This window comes from Hyaena hyaena, unplaced genomic scaffold, assembly GCF_003009895.1.
Source record: "Hyaena hyaena isolate Hyena2069 unplaced genomic scaffold, ASM300989v1 scaffold_30, whole genome shotgun sequence".
In the NCBI taxonomy this organism is placed as follows: Eukaryota; Metazoa; Chordata; class Mammalia; order Carnivora; family Hyaenidae; genus Hyaena; species Hyaena hyaena.
The window spans coordinates 3458941-3480482 of NW_024080662.1; the positions used below are offsets into that span (position 1 = coordinate 3458941).

General features: G+C 61.9%; 1 protein-coding gene across 1 annotated transcript in view; it reads left to right on the forward strand.

The window, feature by feature from the left end:
- ALS2CL (ALS2 C-terminal like) overlaps nucleotides 1–21542 on the forward strand; it is a 28862-nt gene that overhangs the window by 2171 nt on the left and 5149 nt on the right. The window contains 25 exon segments of the mRNA XM_039228304.1: nucleotides 1623–1748; nucleotides 2580–2772; nucleotides 3048–3113; nucleotides 3584–3749; nucleotides 4274–4405; nucleotides 4977–5096; nucleotides 6162–6220; nucleotides 6360–6426; nucleotides 6840–7036; nucleotides 8077–8142; nucleotides 8550–8648; nucleotides 8751–8912; nucleotides 9659–9770; nucleotides 10866–10943; nucleotides 11729–11859; nucleotides 13014–13187; nucleotides 13353–13449; nucleotides 13647–13804; nucleotides 14326–14394; nucleotides 15290–15463; nucleotides 16652–16694; nucleotides 17491–17552; nucleotides 17661–17810; nucleotides 18126–18222; nucleotides 18580–18894. Of these exon segments, the coding sequence (XP_039084235.1) occupies nucleotides 1646–1748; nucleotides 2580–2772; nucleotides 3048–3113; nucleotides 3584–3749; nucleotides 4274–4405; nucleotides 4977–5096; nucleotides 6162–6220; nucleotides 6360–6426; nucleotides 6840–7036; nucleotides 8077–8142; nucleotides 8550–8648; nucleotides 8751–8912; nucleotides 9659–9770; nucleotides 10866–10943; nucleotides 11729–11859; nucleotides 13014–13187; nucleotides 13353–13449; nucleotides 13647–13804; nucleotides 14326–14394; nucleotides 15290–15463; nucleotides 16652–16694; nucleotides 17491–17552; nucleotides 17661–17810; nucleotides 18126–18222; nucleotides 18580–18660 (2856 nt within the window). The 5' untranslated portion in view covers nucleotides 1623–1645 and the 3' untranslated portion in view covers nucleotides 18661–18894.

Consider the following 21542-nt stretch of genomic DNA (forward strand, 5'->3'; position numbering starts at 1 on the left):
CTCCTGCCCTGGCTGGACTGTCCTCACCTCTCAGTTCAGACCCCGACTGACTGGCTGCCAACTAAGGATGGAGAGCCCCCACCCACCCCCACCCCAGAGGGCCTTTCCAAATTCGGTCAGTTTCTGGAGATATGGGGGTGGGTCGGGGGGGGGCACACTTGCTGTAGCCCTGGCCCCCTCGGCTGGGCTCTCCAGGTCTGCCTGTGTTAACCTGAAGCGACCTGTCCCTCTGCCCCAGGTCGGGAGGCAGGGGAGGTACTGGGGCTGCCCCAGGGGCCCACAGAGAGAGCAGGCATCTAGCCGCCTCCCCTTCCTGCCCGACCCTCCCAAGGCCTCGCCCTCCTGAAGCAGCAGCAGCAGGAAAGGTGGGGCAGGAATGCCGGGCCTGGGCCCTTGGCCAGAATTCTGAGACACCGCCCTACTGCCCCAGAGCTGGGTCCCTGGGAGCTGTCGATTTTGTCAGGGACCCGGAAAGTGCCTCTGGGGCTGGGTCAGGAGGGATGAGACCCCTTCCTGTCTGCCCTTTTGGGTCCGCCTGTGTCACCTGCCCATTCCAGTGCCCCCGACGGTATCTCCCACCCCACCCAGGTCAGCTAGCTGCAGAGAGGTGAGGGCACCCAGCTTGGGTGGGAGAGCACTGTGTCTGGAGGCTGCGGCCTGGCTGCAGGGGGGGGTTGGAGCCCAGACCCCTTGCTGCCCCTCCCTCTCGGCAGAAACCCACCTTCTCAGGGGACCTCTGCCTGCTCTTCCCTCACTCCAGGGTGGGAAGTCCAAAGACTCAAGTCCCCCTGCCCACCCCCACAACCCCCACCTCTTTCCTCTGGGCACAACAGGGTCATCCAGGTTGAGGGACACGGAGGGCTTGGCTCTCACCCCTGTGATCTCACTCTGCCACCGCTGGGCACCACCTCCTCTGCCAGCTGTCACCACGTCCATCTCCGCAAGTCTGGCTTTGGGTCCTACCACTCCCTTGCCCTGAGAGCCTCCATGACTCCTCTGCCGGCCACATAGGCTACTCTTGGTGGGCCATGCGCAGGGCCTGGGCCCTCGTGTCCATGATCCTTTGCTCTCACCACGCCCAGACCTGCATGCTTTGTCCTCCTCTCTGCCTCTTTATTTCTTGCCCATCTATGATGGCTCCAGCAGAAGACCACCCTCCACTTGCCCCAGACCTTTCCTTGCCTACTCAGCCCTATGGGCGACAAGGGGGGGGCTAAACCACGGCCTTGAGAAAAAGGCTGCGTTCCTCTGACAGTGTGTCCTTGTTTCCAGAGACTCTGTGGAGAGGGAGCTAGGTCAGAGCACCACCAGATACTACTCTGGACCTCGGGAGCCATCGTGGGTGTCTGAGCAGGGGAACGAGCAGGCCAGAACTGGGCTGAGGAGCACCCATCTTTGTGGCTACAAAGGGTTGTTTCTCTCGACAGTTCTGAGCCCTCTCTCCCCCTCCATCAGGTCCCCTCTGCAGAGCAAGGCTCAGTGACTGGTCCAGGGGTTTCCCTCGAAGGCAACCCGGGCTCACTGCTCCGTTCTGTTGTGAGTAGTCCTGGGCACATGGGCTGAGAGTGGCACTGACCCTGCTCTGGAGGGCACCCTCACTCTGGTCTGTGCCCCATTCACAGGCACCAAGTGCAGCATTCTGGCCATGTGCAACCCCGAGGAGGAGGCCCTGCTGCGGCTGGAGGAGGTCTTCTCCGCCACCCTCGCCCGCATCAACAGCCTTGTCCTCCAGCCCCTGCTCACAGCTGGTGAGTCTCAGCTCTGCAGTGGGGAGGGTGGGGGATGCAGGGACCATCCTTGGGACCCAGGACCTATCTTGTTAGACCTTTCGAGGCACACACAGTGTTCTCAGCCTCAGAAAGGAACAGGGACATGCGGTATTGGCATCTTCTGATGGGACTGGGGTTCTGCCTCCCGTCGCTGGCTGCTCCCTTCTCAAAGGTACCCTAAGGGGCCAGGCCACAAAGCCCTAGCCCGGACTCAGCTGTATGTAGAGTCAAAGTCCCACCTCTTCCAGGGCACAGGCCTGATGCTCTGCCTGGATTCTCAGACTGCTTTCACCCAGGGCACGGCTGAAAAGCAGGATGCTGAGTTTTTACTTCCAGCTTGAGTCTCACTTGTGAAGTGACCTTGGTCAGGTGCCTTCCACTTAGGGGCTCTGTTCACTCCTCTGTGAGTGGGAGGGGACCATAGGACCTTACGGACCATACATCCCAGACCCAAGGAAGTCCAGAGACTCAGGGGAGTTGGTGTACTTGGTGCCCCTAGGTAATCGATGCTGTCCCTGCTTAGTGAGGGGGTGGACATGTGTGTGCCCCACTGACTCCTCAAGGGTACTGCCCAGCACCCCAGCTGCCTGTCCCTGCTGAGCTCCAGCTCCCTGTCCCCACATCAGCTTCATATCCAGGGCCAAAGACCCTGAGGATGCAGGACCCTGGCCCAGGCTCCTGGGCTGCAGAGCACCGCTTCCCGCGACTCCCAGGTGGAGAGGTCCCGCCCCCACAAGGTGGAGAGGCCCCGCCCCCACAAGGTGGAGAGGCCCCGCCCCCTTATCGTGTGGCTGTGCCCGGTCCCCCCAGAGCCCACGGACCCCCAGGGCAGAGAGTGCCTACAGCTCCTGCAGCAGCTACACCGGAGCTCCCAGCGGCTCTGGGAGGTGACAGAGGAGAGCCTGCACTCCCTGCGGAGGAGGCTGTGCCACCAGGACTGCGTTGGTCTGGCATCCCTGCTGTTGCTGCACGGAGCTGACCATGTTCTGCAGGTCCACGTAGAGTAAGGCCTCCGGGAAGCCTGGGGCACCGCCTGGGCCTAGGGCTCCCCGGGTTTAGGCAAAGGTTTGGGTTCAGTCTGGGGTGGGTCTGAACAAGCACAGACACCCCCGACCTAAGCGGTGGGGCCTCCCAGGGAGGAACGACTGAGTTAGAATGATCTGGTTGGGTCAGGGCTGCAGCCACTCAGTGAGTGGGGTCCCAGGACGCCAGAAGGGCAGGGGTTCGGGTCTGAGGCTGTGGGCTGGGCCTGCAGGGTGTGTCCTGGGCTGCCTGCAGGTACATCGAGGCCTACACTAGCTGCGTGGTGGTGCAGGCCTTTCAGAAGGCAGCAAAGAAGAGGAGGTGAGCACAGGGTGCTGCGGTGGGAGGGGCCTCTGAGTGGAGGGGGGGCGTCCAGGGGGGAAGGCTGGGGGAAGTCCCATGGCCAGAGCAGCCGGTGTCCGAGCCCATGACTCATCCTGAACACTCCTGGTTCTAACAATTCCACACCGATCCGCACCGGAAGTGGGGGGGTCAGTCTGTGGAGGCGGTGAGCCAAATCCAGATATCCACTAGCCAAGGCTGACCGTGGGAAGCGGAAGGAGGGGCCGTCCTGTTCAGGGTGGCTGCTTGTCCTCAGTGATCCCTTCACACCCCGATGTTGCCATTGAGTCTCCCATTGGGCAGCCGTGGTCTCGTGACAGGAGAGCTGTTCGGGGTCTGGGGCTGCCCTGAGATCTGAGGGGCCTTAGCTGGGCAGGGGGACGGCGGTGATGGTGGCAGGGCGGGGAACGCAGGAGAGGGATGAAGGTGGTGGCCCTTCCTCCACTCAGCGAGTACTGGCGGGGCCAGCGGAAGGCTCTGCGGCAGCTCCTGGCGGGCGTGGGCTCAGCGGCCTCTGTGGGCACAGCGCTGGTCCAGGCCCTCCGCCAGCCGCTCGCTCACCATGTGCAGCAGTACGTGCTCCTCCTGCTGAGCCTCGGGGACACCGTTGGGGAGGTAGGTAGCAGGGGTGTCGGGGGACCGGGGACTGCTCAGTAGGCCTGTCACATGTAGGGAAGCCGAGGGAGGAGAGAAACAGGGTCCTGGCTCAGGGGACCCATCTTACTCAGGAACCCTGATTTGAGAAAGATGCAGCCATGCTTTTGGGGACATGGCCCGGCGGGGGAGGGGTGTTGAAGGGACATGGCCTTGCCCTGGCATGTCTGAGGTACAAGGCCCTGCTGTAGCAGGGCCAGCAGAGACCCAAGGAGCAGATGGAGAATCTGTACTGGGCGTGAGGACACCTAGGCAGGGCCGGCTCGGGGACTCAGTCACCCATTGGTGCTCTGGAAGCACCTTCGTGCTGGCCTCTCCCTCAAGGAAGGGCTGGCAAGGAAAAAAGCACAATGTTTGCCTTAGACCCAGACCTTCTGACCAGCTGGGGCCCGGCCGGCGCAGCCATCACAGGGTGGGGGAGGATTCTGACAAGCACCCCCCCACCCCGCCATCCCCCACTCACCCGCTGCTCTGTGTCCCTGCAGGGCCACCCCACTCGGGAGCTGGTGGTGCACGCAGCCACCCTCTTTGGGAACCTGGAGTCCTTCATGAGGCAGGCACTGGACCAGGCGACCGCCACGCAGGCTCTCTGGCACACCCTGAGCAGCCGGCTAAGGGTGAGTTTGAGGCCTGGGAGGGGAGGTCAGGAAAGGGGGCTCTCATCCTGCAGCGGCCAGGTTGTGGGGTCCGTCTGTCTAGCCATCCTCAGGCACTGGCTGAGTGCTTCCTGGGCCAAGCCGTGAGAGGGCTCTGGGGAAGAGCAGTCAGAACTGACTCTGTCCTGAGACGCCGCCGATCATGTCACAGCCCACTATGGCACACGCTGCCCCTCCTGGGGTCGACGGGGGAGCCCCCCTTCCTGTACCCTGAGAAGGTGTGGCAGGCCTGGGGCCCAGTGTAGGGAATTAGGGGAACAGAGAAAGGGCACAAGAAGTGCTAGCGAGAAGCAGGGACCGCAGAGCCCCTGTGAGTGCTGTTGGGGGCTTCACGGGGGCAGTGGCTCGAGGTGGGGTGGGCGTCAAAGCGAAGCTCCCAGACAAGTTTGCTGCCCCCTGCCCCTTGCCCTTGGAGCCCCGATGTCCGTCACAGAGCTGGTGGCCTCCAGGAGATGGATAGAGTTGGGGGGGGGGGCTGCAGCCACCGCGCCAGGGAGGCCTGAGCCCTGTGCCTCCCCGCCCTCCTCCCCAGGACGTGCTCTGCACCCCTGCTCGCAGACTCCTGCAAGACAGCCAGGACGTCCCTGTGACGGTTGCCCCGCTGCGGGCGGAGCGCGTGCTGCTCTTCGATGATGCCCTGGTCTTGTTGCAGGTTGGGATGGGGCCGGCCAGAGGTTCTGGGGCTGCAGCGGGGGTCCGGGGTCTGGCCCAGAAAGGAGAGGGGAGCGAGAACTCTGGCTCGTGGGGAGGTGATGGGGGCCGAGAGGCAGTCATTGCTGCGGGTGGGGGCAGCAGGCCCCGTCATGCCTGGAGCGGGGTGAGCTATTGGGCAAGGCCGCTCCAGGTGCATCCCCACCTCAGGCCTTGCCAGCTGGCATCGCCCCTAACCAGCTGCACCTCGGTTTCCTCGTCTGGAAAATGGGACACTTGTGAGTGAGTTTGTCCTTTGGCAGGTGCCGGACAACTCTTAGTTCTCTCCACACTTAGGAGGGGAGCCCCAGATGGGAGGTCATGGGTGGCCCTTGGTGGCTGAGGAGGGCTGGATGATCCGGGCACACACGAAGCTTCTAGAAAAGCGTACCATGTGGAACCAGTGCCTGGGCTCTGGACGTTGTGGAAGTCTGAGGGAGAGCCAGGCCTGGGGTTTGGGATTGTTTCCTGGCCTGTAAACTTGACTGTGCTTAGCCATTCCCTGAAGCATACATCCCTTGTGATAGCCACAGCGCTGTCTTCTCTGTCCCCTCAGAAGGCCAGGCTGGGCCTCCCCTGCAGACAGGGAGGCTGAGGGCTGGGCTGGGGGTGGGGGGGTGGAGGGCTGCTGCTTGCCCTGCCCAAACCTGCATCTCCTGAAACCTGGTTCTGGGGTTCTGGTTCAGTGTGAGCTCCCCTCCACCCCTGACTTCATACTCTGTGCCCCAGGTACACTGATGAGATACTGTCACTTCAATGCTCTGTGCCCTTTCCTACCCCTGGACCTTTGCATGTCCTGTGCCAGGCTCACTCCTGTCCCTGCCTGTGTCTGGCACACTTCTCCTTCCCTTCGGGCCTGGGCCTGGTACCTCCTCCCCCTGCGGCGGTGAGGCAGTGACCAGCCTGCCTAGGCCAGGCAGGAGGGCGCTATGCGAAATCTTTTAGAGGAAGGGGTGTTCATCAGCTGATGGTCTGAGGGAGCATGTGGTCTGGGCCCTGGTGACACCTGTGTCCCCTCTCCTTCCAGGGCCACAGTGTCCACACCTTTGATCTGAAGCTGGTGTGGGTGGATCCTGGGCAGGACGGGTGAGCGACCCCCTCCAATGATACCCCAGGCCTTCTCTCCCTCCACCCCCCTGAAAACTCCCTGCACCCCAGGGCTTGGGCCTCCCGGAACAGCCCTTGGAACGGAACTGGGGCCTACGCGTCCCCTCCATCTGTCTAGGTGCACGTTTGGCCTCCTCACACCTGAGGAAGAGCTCTCCTTTTGCTCCAAGGACCCCCAGAGCCGGGTGAGTGTGGGTGAGTTGTGAATCGGGGTGGGGCAGGGCCAGAGGAGTGAGGGAAGGCAGCAGGGAGTCCCCTTCCCCGGAGGCTCTGCGGTCATGGTCAGAGCAAGTCGGCGGTCTGCCTGGGTCAGGCATCAGGATGCCGCAGAGAACAGGGTGCTTTCCCCTGCGGAGCCAGGGTCGGGGCCTGTGAGGTGTCTGCCCCGTGGTTCTTTCTGGCTCTCCTGGGCAGGCGCTGAAGCTGCACATGATGCCGAGCCCTAGGGGGCAGCATGGAGCAGTTGGCTCTTCCCCCAGGGGACAGAACAGAGTTGGGGGGACGGTGGAGGGGCACTATCTGGAGCTACCACAAAGGGCTTCCTGGAGGGGCTGCTCCCCGGCAGTGACCTATCCTGTGTTTCCCCTGTCCCCACCAGATGGTCTGGCAGTGGAAGGTGACTCAGGCCGTGGGCCAGGCCCTGCGTGGGAAGAAGGACTTCCCTGTGCTGGGGGCGGGCCTGGAGCCCCCCGAGCCCCCCACCCGCCGTTGCGCAGCATACACCTTCCGCGCCGAGGGCCGGCTCTGCCAGGCCACCTACGAGGGCGAGTGGTGCCGGGGCAGGCCCCATGGCAAGTGAGTGGCCGGAGCTCGGGCGGAGCGAGGCAGGGGTCTCCATGGGAGCCTGAGGGCAGACGGGACCCACACGGACCCAATCACCCGAGGGCACGGACCGAAGGCTGTTACTTCTGCGTTGGTCGGTCAAGTCTGTTTGTCCCCCGGTCTCTCGAGCCCTAATGGACAGGACCTGGCCCATAGTATGTCTGTGCCATACAGAATCGTTTGACAGTGATGACACCAGAGGGTATGGAACAGTCTTCAGGCGGCTGGCCCGCAGGGCTGCATGACTGTTCTCTGAATGGAGCGGGAGAATAATGCGCATACCCACGCAGCGCTGTCCGGTCCGGTCAGGGAAATGGTTTGCAGACACCTGTCCTCCCCCACCCCTTCCTTATAAGACCACACCGGGGGGAGTGTTATCACTCGTTCTGGAAGCCCAGAGGCTGGCATGACCTGCTCAAGGCCTCAGGGCAGGTTATAGGGCGAGTCTGGCTTCAGTCACAGGTCTACGTGACCCCACAGGCAGGTGGGCTCTTGAAGACCATGTGGGCCCGCCCTGTGCTCCAGCTGGGAAAGCCAGGGCCCGGAAAACAGGAGGGACTTGCCAAGGTTATGCTCCCAAGCACGTTAGTTTCTGATATCTTGCCTGCTTCCAGAAAGGGACTGGGGAAGCAAATGAAAAAACAAAACCCCAGAAAAAACAATGCCGTGTCAGAAGAGGGAAGGAGGATACTAGAAGCCACTGGCTCGCATTTGACTTAAGCTTGGAGTTTAGCTTGGAGCTTCCTGTTGGTCAAGGGAAAAAGGGAACCTGGATGTTTCCAGGGCTCTCCCTGTGGGGTGTGGTGAGTGTGCCTCAGGCTGCTGGGTCAGTTGTGCCGGGAGTGGAGAAGGGTCATAGGGCTCGGAAAGAAGGGCTGAGTGGGGGCAGAGAATCCAGTCTGCGGGGAGCCTAGGGCTCTGAGAGGGCTGTGGTGGGGCTCAGCTGGCAGCTCTGTGCATGTTGAAGGACGGGTCTGGTGGCCTGATGTGCGTGCCCTTCAACGGTCTTCCAGGGGCACCCTGAAGTGGCCAGATGGCCGGAATCACGTGGGGAACTTTTGCCAGGGCCTGGAGCACGGGTAAGGCCGGGAGCCGATGTGGGAAGAATGTGGCAGGCAGGGGAGTGGTTTCCCCCCACCCCTGCCACCGTCACCGGCCTGGCCCCGCCCTAAATTCCCAAACCTCACGCAGAAACTCAAGGCCATTTGGTCCAGCTCCCCTTATTGCACTCGGGGAAACCGAAGTTCCCTTGTGTCCCAGGGTGCACAGGAGGGCCGGACGGGGGGTGTGGGGGGGTGTTCCAAGAGTGGCCCTTGGGAAGAAAAGATGGCTGAGCACCTGGGAGAGTCTCTCCATTGTCTGAGAAGGCCCCTCAGAGGCAGGGACACTCCTGGGTGGCAGGAAGGGGTGTCATGGCGTGTCCTGGGTCAAGGTCAAGGTGGTAGCCCCAGTGCTGACTGCCCTCCCCACACACCCACACCGACAGATTTGGCATCCGCCTGGTGCCGCAGGCCTCTGAGGACAAGTTTGACTGTTACAAGTGCCACTGGTGGGAAGGCAGCATGTGTGGCTACGGCATCTGTGAGTAAGTGACCCTCGGCGCGATGGCAAGGGGGGCTCCTGGGGCGGGCACGTGCCCTGGGCTGAGCTCGGGGAGGCAGGGACAGCTGTCGGTGACCCTGTACAGGCACGGCACCAGCGAGGTGTACAAAGGCTACTTCCAGGCGGGCCTGCGGCATGGATTTGGGGTCCTTGAGAGCCACTCACAGGCCCCGCAGCCCTGCAAGTACACGGGCCACTGGGAGAGGGGCCAGAAGAGTGGCTACGGTGTCGAGGAAGACGGTGACAGGTGAGTGCTCCGCAGCCGCCCCCCCGCAGGGTCAGGGGGCTCAGAAGACCCTCACGAACCAACCCACAGGGCATGGGTCCTGTGGTCAGTGGGTCCCATCCGTTTGCCTCCCTCAGAGGCTCTAAAGTCACTCACTTCCTTTCTATGACCTTGGTTGTTGCTGAGGCTCAGGATGAGGGAGCCCTGACCTCCTTGACTAAGGAACCTCCCTACCCAGGCCCCCTCTCGCACTGTCCACGGGGACTTTCTGACCCCCTGTCTAGTGTAAGGATACTGTGTAAGGATCGCAGCCCTTCCAGGCTCTCTGGCCTGTGAGAGGAAGCCTGGGGTCCTTGGCCTTGCATTGGAGGCTTCCCTGTTCCTCTGACCTCACCCCAGCCGTGCCACCTGCACACCCCTCCTTCTAGACCAGCCTTCCAGACCACTGAACGTCCCCTCGTATGTGTCATACCTGTTGTAGGCTCCGACCTCCATGACTTTGCATTCCATCAGTTCTTCCTGCCACCTCCCCCAGGAAGCCTGCCAGGATACCCCCCACCCAACCCCAGGCAGGCTCCCTCCCTCCTCTGTCCTCTGTTTCTCTTGGAGGTCCTGACCTCACTTGACCCAGGTCTGAGCTGAGTAGATTCAGGCGCTATCAGAGCTCCTTATCTGCTCTCCACCCTCGCCCCTGACCCCAGTCATCCTAGCAGAGGGCACAGAGGTGCCCAGGAACGACGCTGATCCAGCTCTGGCTCCTCCCCCAGGGGTGAGCGCTATATTGGCATGTGGCAGGCTGACCAGCGCCATGGTCCGGGGGTCATGGTCACCCAGGCAGGTGTCTGCTACCAGGGGACTTTCCAGGCAGACAAGATGGTGGTGAGTGGGGTGACCCGTGTGTGTCCTGAGCTACCTTCTCCCTGCACTGGGGCTGGATTGTAGAGGTCCCCTGCTCTGAGGGTCCAGATGCTAAGCAGAGGCCGGGCAGTGGTGGATGGGGCGGGAAGCTGGGTTCCTAGGCACTAGAGGGAGACCGAACCTCGGCAGGAATCCGGTTCTGCCAGCCACCCGACCATGGCCCGGTCCCTGCCCCTCCTGTCACGGTTTCCCCATCAGCGGTTTAGGTTAACTCATTACTGTAGACACTCCGTGAAATCAGCGAGAATGAATGCCTGGTACTGATGGTGCCAGCAGCCACTGGAGGTGACACTGATAGACTCCTAACTGGACACTCAGCTCTGGGTTCAGCCTCCCTGCACGATCCCATGGGATCTTCCCCAAAGTCCTGTGGATCATGTCATTGTCCCCAGTGTATGCCCCACAAAGGTGAAGCTCCGAGAGGTCAGAGAACCTGCCTAGTGTCACCGGGTCTCCTGAGCCCGGGCACCCCAGCACTGGCCTCCTGCCTCTCTCACACCCTGCTCGGCGCTCTGCTACATCTCTGGCCTGGTGACTATATTTGTGGCCTGTGAATTTGTTTATGTGGAAGGGATTGAAGGGGGAAGATAAGATAACAGTGGACACAGAATAGATTCAAATAGGACACAAATTGTATCCTGTTTGGCTCTGAGCTTCCTGGCAGCCAGTGAAACAAGGGAGCCTGGTTGGTTTCACTGTTACTCCCGGGTCAGTGATGGGGAAGTGGGGATGGGTGAGGAGAAGCCCAGCACTTTCTGAGCTGTGGGTGGGGAGGGAAGGACACCCAGGAGGCCTCCTGAGAGAGACCACTGGAGAGGAGGAACCAGACTGAGGGAGTCATTCATGGCAACCCAGGGATGAGGTCTATGGGGCTGGTGCTCAGGGTTCAGCAGGCCAAGGGCTGGCATCTCGCCAAGGCATGGTCCTGGGAAGTGTGACAGGGCTCAGGACCTGGGTGGATGCCTGCCTCCTTTCCTCCTGCTGTCCCCTCCCCAGGTCCTGTCTCCTGACCCTTCCTAACCCACTGCTTTGATTCTCTGAGGCTTCCTTCCCTAGGGCCCAGGGATCCTCCTCTCTGAAGATGATTCCTTGTACGAGGGCACCTTCACCAGGGACCTGACCCTTGTGGGGAAGGTGAGGCCCACTGACACTTAACTCCACTCCTGGCCAAGCTCTGGACAGGCGCCTGTAATCTCCCTGCTTGGACCCAGGGCTGAGGGTGTGGGCAGCTGGTGGAGAAAGTTGGGGGGCACCTCTCCCATGTCCACTGCATCCAGAGGGTGGGCACAGGGGACGGGTGGGTTTGCCGTGGGTGCACAGTGTACTGGTGGCCTGGCCGTGCCTCCCTACAGGCCCCTAGTTGGGAATCCACCCCTTCCACCAGCATTGGTGGCTTGGAGTTATTGTCCTTCAGAGTGTTGCTGCCTGAGCTGACCCAGCAGAAGACAGTTGGGGCCCTGCTTGGGCCTCTGGGAATGTGGGGGCTGTTTTGGCTTCCTGGCATCTGATGGGTGGGGCCCAGAGTGCTACAAATGGAACAGCCCATGCAGCAGGGACTATCCCCCTAGGGCCAGCAAGACCTCAGGCCTTGCCTAGGCCTCTTCCTACTTCTGGACTTACATTCTCCCCCCCACCCCCCAACCCCCCCGCCACCATGTCCCACAGTAGTGGCTCTCCTGCTGTGACCTGAGAGTCACACCCCCTCTTCCTCCCCGCTGCCAGTCTCCCACCTTGGAGGTAAGCCCCTGGACCCTTGGCATGGCTCTAGGTCAGGGGCTCCTGCGGGTGAGGGGGTTTAGGAGCCCCTCGGGGCGGGGCAGATTGAATGGATGGTAGGAAGGCCACCCACCGGGCCCTAGCCCCTGTGACTGAGGATAGACAGACAGACAGGCATCCCTGCCTCCTTTCCCTGGTTGCAGGGCAAGGTCACCTTCCCCAATGGCTTCACCCTGGAGGGCTCTTTCGGCAGCGGGCCAGGAAGAGGGCTGCACACCCAGGGCGTGCTGGACACGGCTGCCCTCCCTCCAGATCCAAGCGGCACCTGTAAGAGGTAAGTGCCTGGCTGCCTGGCCCGCGCATTCCAGAGCCTGACTGGGGTGTGTCTGTGTGTGTCTGTGTTTTCACCCCAAAGGCTCAGGTCAGGAGGGCTTTTCTGTACTTCCTTCTCATTCTTTATTCAGTTCAGAGGGCTCAGGTCACACAGCCCTCAAGTCAGAGACTCTTGGAATCCAGGCCTACGGCATAACTTCATACACCACAAACCAGACAAAAATAGTGTGCATAGGCTCTGCTTCGACTCTGCTTTTTTTTTTTTTTCTGGGAAGGGTATAAGGCAGTCTGTAAAATAATACAAACAGATAAGAATAACATGGAAAATAAAAGTACGAGTTGGACTTAAGGGAAAGGAAGATACAAATAAGCCTTGTAGGGGTTATAACTGAACATGAGCCTCTGAGTTCCCTGGTAGCCAAGGTGAAGAAGGAAACTTGCTAAGTGGACTTATGGCAAGGTCCAGGAGTACTTGAGAAGAGGATAGACTTCTTCCCCATGGGGACAGAGTGCTTCCTTGGAAAGCTGTAGTTCAAGTGCGACTCTTGCCGTGTCCGTCAAGGTGTGGGTCCCAGGCAGCATTTCAGATGTGGGGAGGGAGAATAGTTGATTACTGAACCCTTCATCTTTGCTTGCTTCTTCCCCCTGACGGTAGGGCCTGGGAGTAGACAGCAGGCCCCGGAGGCCTGACCAAGCCTGGGTGGGGTGCACGCCCGTGAGCGTGACACGGGAGCACAGCACTCCACTGCGCCCAGGCAGCCGGACCCCAGGCCCATTGGCCAAGATAAGACCAGGCTCAGGAAGGACCCGGGTGTGGTGGGAGGGAGATCCTGCCCCTTGGGCTGTTATCTCTTAGGCCAAGACCTTGCTGTCTGGACTTGACCTCCAGCTCTTCGGATCTTTCTGTCTCCTTTCCAGGGCCCTGTGTGTCCCTTTTCCTCTTCTCTCCCGGGGAGTAGAGTCTTTCTGTCCCTCTCTCTGCCTCTCCTTTCTTCTCCGGGAGCCCTGGAGGTCAGCCCTCCCCGTGCACCCCCCGGTTCCTGGGCCCTAACTCTGGGCCAGGTGGGACATCCCCATCTCTCCGAGGGCCCGCACAGGGTCCTGACCACCACAGCGCCAGTCCCTGCCTCCCACCCTCGGCCACCTCCCTCACAGGCAGCTAGGTGTGGGTGCCTTCCCCGTGGAGAGCCGCTGGCAGGGCGTCTACGGCCCCTTCCGGGACTTCGTTAGCGCCGGCTGCCCCGGGGACTTGCAGGAGGCCCTCTTGGGCTTCCACGTGCAGAACTCGAGGGAGCTTCGCAAGTCCCAGGAGTACCTGTGCTGCGAGAGGTGAGTGAGGCGCGCGCCACGTGAGTGCCCCCGAGGGGGTGTCCCGAGGGCCGGGTGGGGGGTCCATGGGGCTCGCGAGTGGGCCGAGGAGGAAGGCTTCCTGGAGGGGGCAGGCCAGGGCCCAGGTGCGGGTAAGAGACGTGTGTGCGTGCGCGGCACCCCCAGGGCCCAGCCCGAGGATCACGCAGGCAGAATGGAAGACACCCTGGAAGAGCTGCTGCAGCACCGGGAGCCCGGAGCCCTGCAGCGGTGCCTCAGGAAGGTGAGGGCCCTCGGGCAGGGGGCCTGGGGGGGGGGGCGCCTTCTCACCGGCCCTGCTGCTGACCTGAGGCGCCAGGCTGTGGACCCTTTCTGCTCAGAGGGCCTCAGTGTTCTCGTCTGTGAAATGGGAGCAGCCTTGGGAGTCTGTGCTCCAGCTCCTGGCCCCGAACACCTTTCCGTTGCCTTTGCACCTGCCAGGCTCTGAGCAACTCTCTGCACCCCCTGGGCCAGCTGCTCCGGACGCTGATGCTGACCTTCCAGGCCACGTACGCGGGCATTGGGGCCAACAAGCACCTGCAGGTGCTGGCCCAGGAGGAGGTGAAGCAGCATGCCCAGGAGCTCTGGGCCGCCTAAAGGTGAGCTTGGTGGCATGTTGGGGACAGCCGCACCCCTGCGGCCCCGGGCAGGCAGGGCTCCATTCCTCCCGGTGTCAGGTGCTTGGCCTAGCACCCTGGGCAGGAACGGTGCCTCTGGACTGAGAAAGAACCAGAGGCTGAGCAATGGAATTATAAGGCAGGGAGATTATAAAAAGGACTTCCTGGAGCCCGAGTCCAAGCCTCGACAGGCCCCGAGCTGACCCCTGACCTCAGGGGGGCTCTCACCCTCTGCCGGCCAAGCCCGACTCTGGACTCAGACCCCATCTAACATCACAAATGGGGGCCCTAGGTGCTGTAGTTCCTTCTCGTGGGGTCCCAGTGCTGTCAGGCTGACCTGTGCTCCCAGCTTCCTAACTGCAGAGGCTTGGGCGCCTGGGCTCTGGGTCTCGTGGTCCATGGCTCTGGTGGTGGGGGCGGGGACAGAGCCCGCTGCCCTGGCCTTTGGGGACTTGGGTCCTGTGAGAGGTGGCAGCCCTGCCATCCCTCTCGTTGCTTTGCAGGGGTCTGCTGCAGGTGGCCTTACAGCACAAGGGCCAGGCTCCAGAGGAAGATGAAGATACAGAGACAAGGTGATTGCTCCCGCAGGGCCTGTGGGTGAAGCCAGGCTGAGGTCCAGGGAAGCCTTTGGAGCCTTCTTTGGAGGATGGGGAGAGGCGGGACTTCTGGGGAAATCATGGAGGCTCATGCGATCGACCAAGCATTGTTCATTGACCATGAAGATCAGAATGACCCACAACCTCTGCTCCTTGAGCGACCTGGGAGGTGGCCCCGTCACAATGCAGCAAACGTATCTTTGTTCTGAACGTGCTATCCCAACCTCATCTCTCGGGTGTGCAGAGGGTGAGCAGCTGCCCCAGGCACCGTCATCCTTGCACTCAGATGGGACACAGTCCCGGCAGGGGGTGAGCCCAAGGTCACGCGGAGTGGGAGTTGCGTCATTAAATCTGTCTCCCTGGCCCCCCTAAGACCGACCCTTCCTTTTCTGCCTTTAGATTTCAGGCCACGAGGTCCTGATCAGGGAGGCCTGTCACTGTACTGCAGGACACGTGGGAAACAGGGCTAGACGTTAGGTAGAACGTTCCCCCTGCCCCAGAGTCCTAGGAAGCCCTGAAAACTGGGCAGCAGAACTGGACTAGCCTGGAATGGCTGCTGAGTGCTTTGCCACAAGTCACTTGTCTGTCCAGGGCCTGGGTTTTACTTTCAGTCAAATGGGGATCAAATCCCACCCCACCTGCCATTTTGGTTCTGAGTCAAATGAGAGAATCAGAAGGCCAGATTTCAACCGAGTGAGTGAGTGACTGAGAGCAGGCTTAGGAAGGGCTTTCTAGACAATGGAGGGGGCAGGAGCACTGTTGGGGGACGAGGGGGCTCTATGGGCTTTTGGAGGGACAGCCCAAGCAGAGATCCCTACCCCCTGGGCTCCCGGCCCGCTGGCCCCAACCTGTCTTGGCCCCTTCCACTCAGGGCCCTGCAGGTGCATGGATTGATGCTGCCCCTCATGCTGCCCAGCTTCTACTCGGAGCTCTTTACTCTCTACCTCCTTCTCCACGAGAGAGAGGACAGCCTGTACAGCCAGGGCATTGCCAACCTGAGCCTCTTCCCCGACACCAAGCTGCTCGAGTTCCTGGACGTGCAGAAGTAAGCCTTCCCTCCCTGCTGCGCTTGCTGGGGCGCCGTGTGCAGAGGATGCAAAACGCAGTTCAGGTTGTCTTTAGCGAATAAAGGGAGGTGGTGCTAATTGGCTCACATACCCATGAAGTTCTAGGGTTACGCTGGTGTGGCTGGTGTCACGCGTGGCTGGATCTAGCTGTTTAACCTCATGGTGAAGGGAAACACCATCTCTTTTGATGCATCCTTGGCTGCCATTGGTGGTGACAGACATGGTAGCAGCCACTCAAGGTTTATACTCTACCAGCTCAATCCCAGCACGGTGCCCCAGGAAGCTGGTGTCCCCTTCCCAACAGCTCCAGCAGGGCCCCTGACCTCCCTCACTGGCTTGGCTTGGGTCTTGAGCCTGCCCCTAAGTACCGGCTGTGGCCAGCCTGCCTCAATATCTGTCACTGGAGCTGGGGCAGCGTGTCCTGCTCCCAGCAGTGGGGCTGAGAGTGGGGGAGGGAAGATCCCCAAGGGAAACCCAGGACTGTTCTGGGAGCAGGTCCCTTCTACCCTCAGTGCCCCTTCCGGTCCATTGATGCTGCAAGTGACCGCCTGCCCGAGGGAGGGCACGGCCCTCTTCTCCCACGCCTGGTCTCCCTTGTCACACCGCCATGTTTCCCACCCACCGCCTCCGAAATCATTTCCCCTTTTGTTGTGAATGTCTCCTGCATCTACCTAGTCACCAGCCCAGAGACCTGGTTACCAACAGCTTCCCAAGTTCCCCTCACTCCTAATGCCTCCTGCTGCCTCTGTGCTGCCTCCTCCATGCTGGCCTCCCTGCTCCATTGCCTCCCTAAGTCCCTGCCCTGTGCTGCATTGCATGGTCCCCACAGCCCTCCCTGTTCACCAGCCTGCATTGGCTCACCGAACCTCCAGAACAGTCTTCTGCTGTCATTCTCTGGCCACACCCAGGGCTTTCCTCGTCAGGTTCCTTGGCCTGCAGCACTGCCTCTCACCCCTACCCAAGTTCTGGGGGGCCGTCTTCTCCAGGGGTCTGGCCCAGCCTCCCCTTGCCTTGGGCTCCACGCATGCAGTCCAGGGTGCCATTGTGGACCTCTTTCCCTCGCTCAGCCCTGCTAGGCGACACGGTGTACAGGGAGCGAGCCCTCTGACCTCAGACCCTGCCCCTCCTCCGGGCAGAGGCTCAGTGTCACACTTGTTTCATTTCAGGCACCTGTGGCCCCTCAAGGACCTCACACTGACAACCAATCAGGTGAGAAGGTGGGTCCGCTAGCTGCCCCAGGTCGGGGGGAAGCCTGAACCCTGAACCGGGGCCCCAGTTTGCTCAGACTTCTGAGCAGCCCTCTGCCTCCTGGCTGCACAGGAGCTGTGGGAGCGCAGAGATGGGCGAGGGGGTGACACAGGCCTTTCTGTGTCGTACTCCTCTCCCATGTGGGCAGGGCTGCAGCCACCGGCACTGTGAACAGGGGCACACACAGGGTCCACCTCTTTTACTGGCCATGCGGCCATGCGCAGGGTGCTTATCTCTGTGCCTCAGTTTCCTCGTGGGTGCGAGCACTCCCTGCTGCAGTATTGGTGTTACCTCACGAGAGTGGCAGGAGAGGGACGTGGCCCGTACGCATGGGGCGGTGGCCCTCAAGTGCATGCTCTGGAGACCTGTTAGGAAGGGCTTCTTGGACCCACTCGGAGAGCAGACCTGGGCTTTGTGTTTCAACAAGCCCTTGGGTTCCAGAGTCACAGACACAGGCACCTAGCAGCAGACGGCACCCGGTGACTATCAGCGATTGGAGTCATTATCTTTGTCCATTTTGGTCCCCCCGACCTCCTGGAGACCATTATTCCACTTTACAGTTGGGTAAACTGAGGCTCACGGTGGAGTTGTGACTTACCCTGGGTCACTAGACCCTCCGGGTGAGGCTGTGCTGGAGCCAGTGATGAGGAACGGTGGGCGGCAAGGGCTCCAGCCCCGGGAGGGCAGGAGGGACAGAGCTAAGGGGCAGGGGGACTGGGGCCTCATCCAGCCTGCCCTTCCCTCCCCTTCCATGCAGAGGCTCTCCCTGGTCAAGGACAAGTGCTTCCTGTCTGCCACTGAGTGTCTGCAGAAGATCATGTGAGTCTGCACCCTGGGGAGTATGAGGGGGTGAGAGGCGGGAGCGCTGGGGGCCCTGGTGGGGATCGAGCTGGGGGGCCTCGATCTGGAGCCTGCCACCCGCTGCAGCACCACAGTGGACCCCCGGGAGAAGCTGGAGGTGCTGGAGAGGACGTACGGGGAAATCGAGGCCACTGTGTCGCGGGTGCTGGGCCAGGAGCACAAGCTGCCCATGGATGACCTGCTGCCACTGCTCATCTACGTGGTGTCCCGTGCCCGGTGAGCCCCAGCCAGGCCGGGAGCTGGGGGTGGGGGTTGGTGGCCGGAGGGTGATCCCTTCCCACACTGCCTGGCCCCAGCCAGGACACACGCTGAAGTCTTGAACATCAGGGTTCAAGACCACAGCTTTTCTTGGTACCAAGTGGGAGGCAGAGGCGAGAGAGGCCCACCTTGGGTCCTGTGGGTGCCGGCAACAGAGCGGGGACCACCTCCTGGTGTCCAGCCACGCAGGCCATGGCTCCTTCCCCAGCCGCTTGGTGCCTGTCCCTGATGAGCCCCCTTCTCCCTCTCACTGTGGGGGTGGATGCCTTCCAGAATTCAGCACCTGGGAGCCGAGATCCACCTGATCCGTGACATGATGGACCCCATCCACACGGGAGGCCTGTATGACTTCTTGCTCACAGCCCTGGAGGTGAGGGACAGGGATGGTGGACGGAGGCAGAAATACCCTGGCCGGTGGGGCAGACAGGACGCCAGTGGGGGGATGAACCCAGATTCGCTGCTCGTGTGTGCTTCTGTGGGGCGGTCCTGCCCTGCCCTTGTCAGAGGGGCTGGGGGAGGGCCCATAGTTCATCCCAGCCCTGGGGCCCCGGGGCCCCGGGCACGGTCCAGGCTGCGTCCCTGAGCGTAACACAGAGGGAGGCCCCACTTCCTTGCAGACTGTGACTGGGGGCTGAGCTGGGGACATGGTGCTCCGGGCCCAGGAGGCGGCGGCACCTGGCGTGGGGCTGGGAGCCGGCCCCCCTCAGCCTCGCCTTTTTCCCGCCAGTCCTGCTACGAGCACATCCAGAAGGAGGACATGAGGCTGCACCGCTTTCCTAGCCGCTGGGATTCCAGAGGGCTCTGGTAGCCCGGCCCCTCTGAGACCCACCGCAGAGCTGAGAGGGGCCGCCATGGTCCGGCCTGGCCCCCGTGTCGCCCGCAGACAGAGGACAGGATGGGCCCCTGGAGGGGGTTCCTGGAGGAGACAAGCAATTAGCTTCTTCCGGGAAGAGGCTGCTGCTGCCTGGAGCCGGCCAAGGATGGGGGTGACAGGCATGGACCCCGAGCCAGTGGCTCCCCCACCTCCGCACCCTGCCCCCAGGTCAGTCCCAGATGACCTTGGCCTGCAGCGGATCACAGGAGTTTATGCCGCCTGAGCCTTGCTCCCCGTACAGAGCCTCTCGGGGCCTCAGTGGACTAGATGGTCCATGACGGGCCTTCCGCCCATCTTGCTGGATACTGGGGTCCTTCTGGAAGTTTGACTTTGGTGTGCTGGGCTGAAGTTCTCGCATCATTGTCAGTGCTATTCCCTGTCCCCTCTCAGGGTCAGAGGCTCCATGTTGCTAATGACCCTTCTGTTCATGAGGCCTTTTTTCCACAAATGGTCTCCTAGGGACCTGCCTCCTTCCTGACTCTGACTGGGGACTGAGCTGGTGTCGGGCTGGGCAAATCCCCGGTCTTCACTGACCTGCTGGGTGGCCGCTGGCAAGGCCCTGAGAACCACAGGCCTGCAGCCCATGGGCCCCTGTGCAGGGGACCAGCAGTGGCACGCGGCCATCTGTACCTGTCCAGGCTCGGGACCCTGCAGGGGCAGAGGGAGGCCGGCAGGGGGGCCCTCAGGGGCCTTTGGGAGGGGAGGGGAGGAGTTTGTTCCCACGGTGGTTCCCATGTGGGACTGAAAGACACAGGACCTAGGTCTTGGGGAAGCCTCACCCCTGCCTGGCTTCGGTTTCTTCTCCCTACCTCGAGGGCCTTTGACCAGGTGCCCTGCAGGGCCTCCCTCTGTGACAATGGGCCAGGTGACAGTTCTGAAGAGGTCCAGGGGCGAAGCATGGGGAGAGGGTAGATTTATGCAGGGATGTAGCCCTGGAGGGCGAGCTGGGCCCAGCTGCCACAGCCACCCTGCCACCATGCCCTGGATTGTGAGCAACTCAGGTCACCGTCCCCGCGTATGCTTTCTGTAAGTGAGCACTGACCTCGAGGCCTGTGAGGGAGGCTCTCAGAAAGCCCAGTCCCGCCTGAGCCCCAGGCTGAAGCCCCCCAGGAGCCTCAGGATGGGGGCTGGCAGTGGCTGGGGGCACCCCCAGACCCTCACATGATGGAGGGCAGGAAGAGTGAGGATATCTGGAAGTGTGGGCATTTGCGCTTACCCGGGACCATGGCAACCCACTGCTACTTTATCTCAATGGTGATCAGGTGATCAGCTCCTTCTCGTCCCTCCACAAGTGAGAACAGACTTGCCTCAGGCGGCCCTGAGTTGGTAGGATGCCACAGCCTCACCCCAGAGGCTGCCCCTCAAACCCCCAATCCCCCACACCCCTGGCCTCAGTTAGGATCCAAGAACTCGCTCTGTAGTTCAGATTCAGCAGGACCCCTGCACCCACCTTGTGGCGGCCTTGCCCAGCACCAGCTGAGCTGGAGACCCTGGACAGGGACGGAAGAGGCTGAGGGCCGCCATGCTGGGGCAGCCCCACACAAAACCCGAGACAGGGGGGACATTGCCAGCTGAGGTCAGTGCTGCATTTACAGAAGAGACACCTGGAACTGGGTGCCTCAGGGAGGCTGATGGAGACAGGTCACCAGCAGGGACCCTAGCAAGGACCTCTCCTGGCTGCTGCCGCTCGGAGCCCCTTTGGCTGCAAGCTCCTACGTCTTGGGAGGTCAGGTTGGCCACCAGGGCCTCCAGCACGTTGGTGACAGCCTGGTGAGCCGAGCTCGGGCCCTGTCTGCCCTCCGTCTCTCTGGTCCCCATCTCATTTTCCAGGATGAGGGTTCTCCTTTCAGCACTGATGGTGAAGGAGAAGGTGGTAGAATTCATTATAGCTGATCCCGAGCAGGACCTCATGATCACCTGGGCTGGAGAGCTGAGAGCCCAAGGGGGCAATGTTCCTTGACACCTGCGGGTGGCTTTCTGACAGGCTGCACGGGGCCACACCAGCCCTGCCCCGAGGGGCCTGGATTTGGGGCTGAGAGACACCCCAGAGATTAACCGGCAGATGTGTCTGAGTCGCACAGCCTGACCACCCGCTTCGCGTCCACTGCAGCCCTGGCCCCAGAGACCCGCCTTTGTCCCCACCCTCGACTGCAGCCCTGGCCCCACGTGCAGCCTCTCTACCCCTGCGTCCTGCATCTGCAGTTCCCTCCTGCCCGCCTGCTCTCCAGCTCCTGTCCCTTGTTCGGCGCCCCACGCGTGCCCTCCTCCAATCCACTGGGTCCCTGGCTGCTCCATCCTCACAGGCGCGGCTCACGCGAGGCCCTTGTGTCCTAAGGAAGGAGCCCCGCCCCTCTCCAGGGCCCGCTCCCTGGCCCAGTCGTGTTCCCGGCGCATGACAGCGAGTGCCTGCTCCTCAGCCCCGATCTCCAGGCACAGCAGTGCCCACCACCCCTCCCTGGGCTGGCTGCGATGGCAGCGGGTGCCGTGGGTGGAAACAGGTTGACTCGGGAAAGGTTGGACCCTGAAGGGCCCCAGACCCAGGGGCAGGTCCGCGTGGCGGGGGCGGCATCTGTGAAAACAGCAGCCCCGCAGGTGTGGCCAGCACAGGCAGGGGCTCACGTGGAATGGAGGCCTGGCCACACTCAGGCCAGGAGCAGCCAGGACACTGACGCCAAAGCCTCAGAGAAAGGAAGGAAAAGACAGAGCCCTCTGTGTCGAGGGCTAAAGTTTGTCTCACAGGGGCACCATGCCCAGCAGCGACATGGCCAGTCCAACAGGGCGGCTCCGGACACTCATCGGTTGTTTGCCTACGGCAG